The sequence below is a fragment of the Montipora foliosa genome, chromosome 14, assembly GCF_036669935.1.
Source record: "Montipora foliosa isolate CH-2021 chromosome 14, ASM3666993v2, whole genome shotgun sequence".
Taxonomy (NCBI): Eukaryota; Metazoa; Cnidaria; class Anthozoa; order Scleractinia; family Acroporidae; genus Montipora; species Montipora foliosa.
The window spans coordinates 7,625,231-7,635,230 of record NC_090882.1 but is presented as its reverse complement, the minus strand read 5'-3'; the positions used below and the strand labels follow the sequence as shown (position 1 = coordinate 7,635,230).

Genomic DNA, 10,000 nt, shown 5'->3' with positions numbered 1-10,000 from the left:
TATATCTATGTGCATTTTAGGTAAGGTTATCGTTAAGGAGTAAATGTATCCCGGAGAAGAGGACGTGGATTTTGAGTGCCGCAAATACTCCTGATTCACATGACGTTCTTCTAACCGCCAACTAAATTTGTAGTTTTCAACAAATTCGTCAAATCCACCACGCTTTTTAATTATCCAATTGGCCGCTTCTCCGATTTTAAACGCTTGTTGTTTTTATTTGATTTTTACTTGCTTTACTTGGTAAGGCAAACTTCCATCTTGAAACACGACCTTGTTAAACATAGGTTCCTCTTTCGTCTTTTCATCATTCCTTGTTATATTTTATAGATATCCTCTGGCGTTCATTGCTGCAAAGCTTGCTCTCGGAATACAGCTCCCCGACATAAAGAACTCCACAACACAACAGACAACTGCCTGTTTTGAACCCAGTTTGGATTATATTGTGACCAAGGTAAATTAAAACGCCTTGCTTGTTTAGAGAAAAAAAAAAAAAGAAGAGAATTCAATAATAAACTTAGTCAAGCCAAGAGGAAGCCCTCAGTTCATGGTTTAACGGGTCTGCAAACTTTTTGTTCTTTGAGCTTTCTTGTTAACCTTTATTATTTGAAACATTTACATCTACATCATGTTATTGATTTTTAGATTCCTCGATGGGACCTTGACCGTTTTCAGATGACGTCCAAACAGATTGGCAGTTCAATGAAGAGTGTTGGAGAGGTGATGGCGATTGGTCGAACATTCGAAGAGAGCTTCCAGAAGGCATTACGAATGGTGCATCCTTCTGTGGATGGATTTGTGCCAAAGGTGAAAGGATCTTCAATGTTATACAATGGTAGCCTGTGTTAAGTTCACAATGCGAGCAACCGTTTTTGAGGATGTGATGCAACTTTGACGGACGTACATCCTTAATTGACAACCTCCAAACAGGCTTTTCAGGGACAATGAAACACAATCAATTAAGTGACAGAAGGCAAACCAGTTGGCTATTTACAAGTGCCGCCAAGAAGTTGAACCGGGGACTACCAGGAACAAGTTCAACGAGTGGTCAGAACGTGTCTTGAACCCGGGATCTCCGAATCTCAAGGCAGGCTCCCTAACCACTGGGCCACACTGCCTCCTACAAACTATGATGATGATGACGATAAATGTTTTTTCATTCTTTTACAGCTTCCCAGCATGCACCAGGAGTTGTCCGAATGCAAACTTGAGGACGAGCTTGTCGTTCCATCAAACACCAGAGTCTATTCCATCGCAAAGGTAAAGGAGATCTTGAGAAAGCTTTTCTCTCCTCAAATAGTGCCTTCGTTGCCCCTGCGAGCATTTTTAATTCGCATAATATTTTGCATGCCGTGACTAATATCTCCTAAGAAATGTACTTACTCCGCTACCTTATTGGATCCATGAAGGATACAAGGCTTCCAGACCAGATAAGTTTATTTTAATCGATGCAATTTTTGTTGTTGTCGTAGGTTAACGTTTCTGATGTTTCTGACCTAACCCTGTTTATTGCGATTTGTAACGACCGAAAGGACATCAGTTGAACTTTCACCCGTCGCCAAGCAACCAGTTAATCATCTTGACATCGGAAAAAAATTTTATTTTGCATACATGACCCTAAGAAAAGTGTTATCTTTGGGCAGGATCTAAAAAAACAGTAATGCAAAAAATCACCGGTCGTAAAACGTTCAATCCTGTATTTTTAGGCGTTGCACGAAGACTACACCGTAGATCAAATACACGAACTGACGAGTATAGATCGGTGGTTCTTACACAAACTGCATCGTATCGTGGATATTGAAAGGGACTTAAAGAAACAGAGTTTGTAAGTCTACATGTCTGCATTTTAGGCATTTTTTAGTTATGAAATTTTTCTCGATGTTATGTTCAAGTTTTTTTTTTATTGGATTGAATGTGTTCTTCCTAGGGGCTCTCTTCCAGCAGAAGATTTGCTTGAAGCTAAGCAAGCTGGATTTTCTGACAGACAGCTTGCTAAGTTGATTGGAGGTCAAGAGACTGATATGAGGAATGAGAGAATTAAGCATGGAGTCAAGCCCTGGGTCAAACAGGTATTTAAATTAAACCACGGTATAGAAAATGTTCTTTTATTTTGAAAGAGTCATTAGCGAGCTTCAGTATCGACGGCGGGAATGGCAACGAGAACGTCATCTAAATACATAAATTTGAATTAATGCAATCACTTCGCCACTATTCCAAGCTTTTTATGTGACAAAGGTGTGGCAGGCCGTCGCTTATCTCCGTTATAGCGGCGCCTAAAGCCCTGGCCAAACTATCGAACAAAGTTGGATCCCACATGCAACATTGTTGGATGTAAATGTTGACGTAGTGGCAAAACACTATCCAACATTGCTCGACGAATTCAAGTTTAAGTTGGCGCAAAATTTGAAAATGCGGCGAAGCGTTATGCTACGGAAGTTGTTTTAGGACGGAAAGGACGTATTCAAACAAGGAAAAACCAAAGAATGATTAAGAGAACGTGTAGAAAAGGGTACATTCTTTGCAAGATACATTCGCGCTTAGGGGATGATGATTATGAGCTCGGATCAATTTGCAGGAATTTTAAACGCTATTGAACCAGACATCTCCAAACAACGATAATGATTAGGTAGGCTAAAAGTGTCCCACAAACATGGCCTTGCTTCCTATTCGCTGATCAAGGTCTCTGGCTGTTCATCAACAACCACGATGTCCCCTTGCTCCTTGTCCGCCACCTCTGTTGCAAATGATGCAAGAAGCCTTGGCTTGAAAATAATTGTGAGTGGCTAGCAATACGAACGTGACTCGATTCAGGACACAACTTTGTTGGAAGAGCGGCAAAACACTCCAACATTGCTGTGTCAAACAGAATTGTTGGTTGTAATGTTTGATCAAAAGCAAACTCTATCCAACATTTGATCGAGCAAAAAATGTTGGACGAACATCTTCCAACATGGGCGGCCAAACTGTCGAACAATGTTGGATCGAGCAAAGTTGGAGCCTTCAATCCAACTTTGTTCGATAGTTTGGCCAGGGCTTAATGGGCGATTTGCATGATGGTGTCATCTTACTACGGAGACCATGCAGAATGCTTTGTCAAAATGCTTTGTTTTCTTCTCTCCTGGGAACAAAGAAACAGTTGTTTAAATTTGCCTGACAATAGAAGCAACTCAAAGCAGTCTGGTCTTCGTAGTAAATGCCGCCATCATGCATATCGCCTATTTAGGGGAGAAAATGAAAATTTATCGCCCAAGTGCTGACGCTCTCCATAAAACCTCAAATGTAGCTATTTCACGTTGTTGTTTTGCAGACGACGGCAAAGAAATGGACATAAGTGAAAAACAAAGCTTTTGTTTTTGCCCACTTAATATGCAAATTTGTGACGTTCTTGTTGCCATCGCCGTTGTCGTTGCTTAAGCTCCCTAATAGGCCTTTTGCAACTAACGATCACATGGTACAAAATCCGCCATGCTGGAGGGCAAGCTCATTATTATTCCCCCACAGGGACATTAAAACAAAGGCAAGTCAAGCTTGTCTGGTTCAGGTCTCTTTGTTTTAATGTCCCAGTGGGGGAATAATAATGAGCATGCCCTCCAGCATGGCGGATTTTGTACCATGTGATCGTTAGTTGCAAAAAGCCTGTAAGGAGTTTAAAGCCCGCCGCACACGGTGAGGAAAGAGCTGAGCAAACTGCCTCGCGAGACGGTTTGCTCAGCCGTTTTCTCACCGTGTGCGGGGAACTTTTGGTGAGAAATTGGCCTCGCGAGTCCGTGAGGAAAAAATCAAACATGTTTGATATTTTTCGCCTCGCGAGGCAAATTCCTCATTGTGTGCGGCCATCGTGAGAATCGAGTTGAGCTTGGTCAATAAAGCATCCAATAAAAATACATGGCATTCTCACGTGACTTCAGTGACGTCGGAATTTCTTCCTCCGACATCATCCTGGACCGCTGGAGTCACATGAGTATGCCATGTATTTTTATTGGCTGCTTGATTAAACCAAGCTCGGCTCGATTATCACGATGGCCGCACACATTGAGGAATTTGTCTCCCGAGGCCAAAAATATCAAACATGTTTGATTTTATCCTCACGGCCTCGCGAGGCGAATTTCCCACTACAATTTCCCCGCACACGTGAAGAAACGGCTGAGCAAACCGCCTCGCGAGGCAGTTTGCTCAGCTCTTTCCTCAAGCGTGCGGCGGGCTTTAGAAACCACGACGGCTTCGACTACGACAGCGCCACAAAACAATAATATCATTGGTTAAAAGAGCATAGATCGGTTTTCAGTTGAGTGAACAAGATCAAGAACAATACTGGGGACCTTTAGATCGCAGGACCAGGACGACTACGAGTTTTCCGTATTGAGCATGCGCACAAGGTTTGGAGGCCGACAATTGAAGTGCGCATGCTCAGAACGGAAAACTCGTAATCGTATTCGTCCTGGTCCTGCGATCTAAAGGTCCCTAGTACTGTTCTTGCCACGAGAATATAAAATTCATATCTTCTTGCCAGTTTGTAATATCTTCCTTTTAGTATAATTACGTAGGTGATTATTGAAAGTTCTCTGCGTTGATTGGTTGCCGATGAGGTGATTATTACGCGATAATCACCTAAGCGGTTTTTCAGAATGGCCGCAAGCCGTTTTGTCGAGTTGACAAACGAAGAAATTAATTGTTTTATAGAAAATGCATATTTTTCAAAGAATCACCTATGTAGTTATACTAAAACAATTATTCACCTCAGGCTCGGTGAATATCAGTGAATAAAAACCTCGACTTCGTCTCGCTTTTTATTCAGCGGTGTTCATCTCGCCTTCGGCGAATAACTGTTAAGTATTTCATTGATTTCATTTCCCCAATAGATTGATACAATGGCAGCGGAGTATCCAGCCAAAACCAACTATCTTTACATGACGTATAACGGCCAGGAGCATGATCTTGTGTTCGATGATCAAGGTGTCATGGTGCTCGGCTGTGGTCCGTATCACATTGGTAGCAGTGTGGAGTTTGACTGGTGCGCTGTTTCCTGTATCAGGACACTTAGAAACTTGGGAATCAAAACGGTAAGTGAGTGTTCAAAACAAGCTGCACTTTTTCGCTTGGTCCATTGTTGGCCCATGGTTGGTCCACTGCTGCCAACTTTGTTGGTCAATGGTTGTTCCGTTATTACGTCCTTGTGTGCACCATTGTTGGACTATGGTTGGTCCACTGCTGCCAACTTGTGGGTCAATGGTTGTTCTGTTGTTGCGTTCTTGTGTGCACCATTGTTGGACTATGGTCGCCCCCTTCTTTGGCCGATTGTTCTCATTAATACGTGGCCGATGACTTAAGGCACTAAAGTCCAATTTATATAGCATTTTGAAGTAACCGATGGTAATTTCTTTGTCATCAGGTGGTTGTGAATCACAACCCAGAGACCGTCAGCACCGATTACGATGAATGTGATCGTCTTTACTTTGAGGAGCTCTCCCTTGAAAGAGTCTTAGACATCTATCAACAAGAGGTAAAGACAAATAGGGGTTGAAATGAAATCCTTCCATTCCTAGCCATGGTACTCATTTGAACAACCATTTGAACAGTGTATGGTCGTTTCGCCCACAATAAGTCGTTTCGCTAACACTTATTAAAAAAAAACTTTAGTAGCGAGGGCGATTTTCCGGTGCGATGTTTTCGTCGCACCTACACAACACCAAAATGCCGATATCCTTGTTTTGTATCTTTGTATGCAGCTACCGTTGTGCTCCGTGTCCAAACAGTTGGGAATATAATTTGTGATACTAAAACGTAAGGAAATGTCACGTGAGATTTCCTTGGATAAGGGGGGTTGGACTCTACCGTACTGTAATATTTGGCAAACTCTAGGTGATGAGTTGTGCACAAGAACAAACTTTCGCATGTCACAGTTTAAATTAGTCACATAAAAGCTGGCGCACTAGCTTTTTGTCACGTAATATTTGGGCAAATTTTCTTATTCACGCAGGCGAATAAAAATTGTCACAAAAAACAGGCAACTTTCATGATAGCGTCATTTGACTACAACTACCAGAATTCAGTTTGTTTTTCTTTTATTATTTAAATTTTGTGTTCCCAGTGAGGTAAAAATAACAATAGCTCTAATTAACATGAGACAAGCGAAACCTGAAGGATTCTGGCATTTTTAGTCAAATGGCGCCACCGTCATCATGCAAATGTCGTATTGCCCGCTAGTTACTGCGAGAACCCGTTACTGCTCATGTGGACGTGGCTTTACTGTAATTTCCATATTTTATTGTTGTGCATTGCGGTACTATAGGTTTGCAAAGGAGCCGTCATCTCTGTCGGTGGTCAGATACCTAATAACTTAGCTCTCCCATTGCATCTGAATGATGTGAAGATATTGGGTACGTCTCCTCTCATGATTGACGCTGCTGAAGAAAGGTAAGACGGGCACTTACCGGATGATTGAATCGAGCCAAGCTCTCTCTCTTTCTCTCCATTCTTTCTGGTCGTATCACCGCCCTGCGTGGCTCAAAAACTTGAGAGGATCGAGTCGGAAAGGAGCAAAATTGTGATATGAAAAAAAAAACAGTCCCCCCACCCTTTGGGCACTGTTGTGATTTCGTGTTCATGCGGCCAGTTGTAACCATTTTTTTAACAGCAAGGACGGGAAAGAGATAGTGCGCCCGGGTTCAACGTTTCACTATCCCTTAATACAGTTCATTTGGAAGGGATTTTTGCATAAAAGCAGTACATATCCAGTTCAGTAAAGGATGGCATAGCCCTAAGAGTAAACGACTTGCTCTGTTTTATATGTAAAGAGACCCATGGAGAATTGGTAAAAAAGGCAACACCTATAACGTAACGTGAGACAGCCTGTTTTGGGAGGATGATGGCGTTTCAGATATGGCTTTCATGAAAGTATCGTTTCCTCTCCAGATCTCGTTTTTCCGCCATTCTTGATGAAATTGGTGTTGGGCAGGCACCATGGAGAGCTGTTTCATCTGTGGTAAGTTTCATCGAAACTAATCAACGTATTTGCCCTTTACCTTCACTCAGTATCCGCCATTTAACAAAGTGCACAACATAGTGACATAGTGTATCTAGAACGAATGACGTTTGGGAGTTTACGCAACTAAGAAGGCTAAGCACGATTTTTTTTTAACCAACGACAGCGACATAAACAAGAATATTAGCTGTAGTTACACACACCTTGGGTTTGGAGCCTTCCGGAGGGTAAATAGCTTGGGTTTGGTTCAGCTCAGGTTTCATGTTACCCTTGGGGATGCGATTACACAGTAAAAGACTCCCCTCAGGGTAAAATACAATTAGATATGAGCTCACTGACCTTGCAAATTATAAACAGAGAAACAGAAAGGTTATAACTTAATCAAGTTCGTATCTGACAGTCCGAAGGGCAAACTCATGAAAATAAAGGAAAAAAGACTCTCAGTGATGCAGCCATGTTACCTCGTGCTACAAGTAGGCGTAAAATTATCCAAGCGTATCAGAGGTCAACTCAGAGCACTGCAATTAGCTACGTTCTGCTTATGATTGGGCAAGCCACTTCAGGGAGCAGATAAACCGCACTTTTCAGTCTTATGAACTGTCATGGGAAGTTCTTTTGTTCTTTTTAATGTATCCATGGAAATAACCCCAGGGCGGTTACGGTCTAGGAAAAGCGGTTACACACGAAAACGTCCTTGCCCGTGGGCAAACGCTATTTACCCATGGACAAAAGGACTAGTGTAACCACAGCTATTATCGGTTAAAAAACGAAAAATAATCGTGCTGCACGTGCGGTACAGATTTCAGTTCTTTTCTTTGCCGTACTCCACAAAACAACAACGTGATCACACGACAATGAACTGTTCATTTTCTACATTTACGTTTCAACTTTTCGTACCAATGCAGTTGTATGATAGTTGACCCCTATTGTACAACGTGAAGAAGTTGAAATATTTGCGAAATACTTACGATAGCACTAAGTTTTATTTTGAATTGACGTTTCTGTCGACGTTGTCGTTTTCCTTGCTTCCAGTCCATATTTTCCCGTGCCATCCGGGTTAGATTTTTTTCGCGCATATTGCCAGTGTCACGTTTTCCTGCCTCTCACGACGTATGTGTATCTGCCCTGTGGATATGTTTCAACTTTCGCGGGCTTTTTGTCGGCGTTCTCTGTTGGCGTGAAAAGTTTTAACTCACTTTTTACATTAAGGACGGTGCCTACTATTTCACAGGTATTTTTGCGCGGTTTACTGAATATGTGGGAAAAGCAGATCGTAACAAGTGATATTGAAATCCAAAAAGAAAATTGGGGGTGACCACGCGGCATTTTTCGAAGATAATTAATCAACAATATTTGTAAAAAGCTTAATTATCTCTGAAAATTACGTTTTACCCCCAATTTTCTTTTTGGATACCAAGATCACGTGCTAAGTTCTGCTTTCTCCACATAGTTTTGAACCGCGCAAAAATATCCTTGTATTAATAAGCACCACCCATAGGAAATCCGAGTATTTCGAGGTGCGCAGAACATATGCGCAATAGCAATAGTAGGCACAGTCCTTGATTTTAAAAGTGTAAAAGGAGTACCCCGTCTTTTTCTATCCTTTGACCTTTGCTGTATTGTGTTTCAGGACGACGCTCTGAATTTCGCTGCAACTGTTGGATATCCCTGCCTTCTGAGGCCTTCATATGTTCTGAGGTTAAATTAAATATTGTGTTATATTTCGGCCAGTTTTTGTTATAAACTCTTAAGCTTCGGCAAAGTGCGAATACAGATCTGGGCCGGGTTCCTGGAAGGTGTAATAACTCTATTCCAGGGATAAATGTGCCTTATTCCAGGCACATTTATCCCTGGAATAGAGTTATTACACCTTTCAGGAACCGGCCCCCGGCCTCAATTGTTCGAAGGGTGGTAGCGCTGTCCAGTGGGCGATGATAAATCGCTATCCACTGAATAACTCAATTGGTTTTCCTAGTGTTTATCCAGTAGATAGCGTTATCCACCTTTTGAAAAACCGAGGCCTAGTAACTCAAATAGCACGTGCAATGAAGCGGAGAAATCATGATTCGTATAGCATCTAAACAGTCTACTCTGATTCAAAATCCATTTGTAGTTGTCCTGAAGAAACCGTAAATCCGTTTAGGGATTTACATTTTACAAAAACCGGGAAAAGGCCGAATAACTTCAATCGAATTCTTCATTTCTCGTTTTCATCTTTTTCTTAATAGAACAGCAGTTTTAGCATGCTTGCAGGCGGTAGATGTTGTTGTTCCGCCAGGTCGGCATTACATTCCATCCACCAAAACCACCCTGGCCGAGAGAGAGACTGAGGTTGAATTAAAAGACACTTTGTGACGCCTTGTACATAGTACTTCTTGTCAAGCCACCTCACATGAACATTTAGAATATCCATACAGAAAGTATCCCAAACATTCATAAAAGCTAACCTTAGGCCTAATGAGGACTAAAGAAAAGTTTATAGGCCTACGGTTAGCTTTTATGAATGTTTGGGATACTTTCTGTATAGATATTCTAAATGTTAATATGAGGGTGGCTTGACACGAAGTGCTGTGTACAAGGCGTCACGAAGTGTGTTTGAATTCAACCTCAGTCTCTCTCTCTCTGCCAGGGTGGTTTTGGTGGATGGAATCTAATGCCAACCGCCACGAAACATGAATCAGACGCCATATTGGAAGAGTTTGGGATAGGTCTGAGCCGGGTGACGAAACGACGAGTTGGCGCATAATTCTTTCCTTTCCTTCAATTCTTCCTTTCTCCTTTTTATTTGGCGCTTGGTATTTCCGGCCGAAATGGAGGGAGCGGAGACGGAAAGGAGAGCAGTCGGCATTTCCCGCCAAACAGTGCAGAGATTTTCTCCATAAATGTTAAACATGGTACGGAATGGGTGACCTGTTCCTGTATTATGGCTTATATTTCTGTTGCATCTTGAACAGTGGCTCAGCCATGAATGTGGCGTATGGTCCAGTGGAGTTGAAGAAGTTTTTGGGTGAAGCGGCAAGA

General features: G+C 42.1%; 1 protein-coding gene across 2 annotated transcripts in view; it reads left to right on the top strand.

The window, feature by feature from the left end:
- Positions 1 to 10,000, top strand: part of LOC137985546 (carbamoyl-phosphate synthase [ammonia], mitochondrial-like) — a 45,007-nt gene that overhangs the window by 22,410 nt on the left and 12,597 nt on the right. For both annotated transcript variants that reach the window (XR_011119312.1, XM_068833163.1), the window contains exons 22-32: positions 328 to 451; positions 643 to 804; positions 1,168 to 1,257; positions 1,704 to 1,822; positions 1,925 to 2,066; positions 4,857 to 5,057; positions 5,387 to 5,497; positions 6,287 to 6,411; positions 6,910 to 6,979; positions 8,610 to 8,677; positions 9,934 to 10,000. The exon at positions 9,934 to 10,000 is cut by the window's right edge and continues 9 nt beyond it. Coding sequence is in view for 1 of the 2 variants with exons in the window: in XM_068833163.1 (XP_068689264.1) it covers positions 328 to 451; positions 643 to 804; positions 1,168 to 1,257; positions 1,704 to 1,822; positions 1,925 to 2,066; positions 4,857 to 5,057; positions 5,387 to 5,497; positions 6,287 to 6,411; positions 6,910 to 6,979; positions 8,610 to 8,677; positions 9,934 to 10,000 (1,279 nt within the window). In the remaining variant the exon portion in view is untranslated. The remainder of the gene's footprint in view (positions 1 to 327; positions 452 to 642; positions 805 to 1,167; positions 1,258 to 1,703; positions 1,823 to 1,924; positions 2,067 to 4,856; positions 5,058 to 5,386; positions 5,498 to 6,286; positions 6,412 to 6,909; positions 6,980 to 8,609; positions 8,678 to 9,933) is intronic.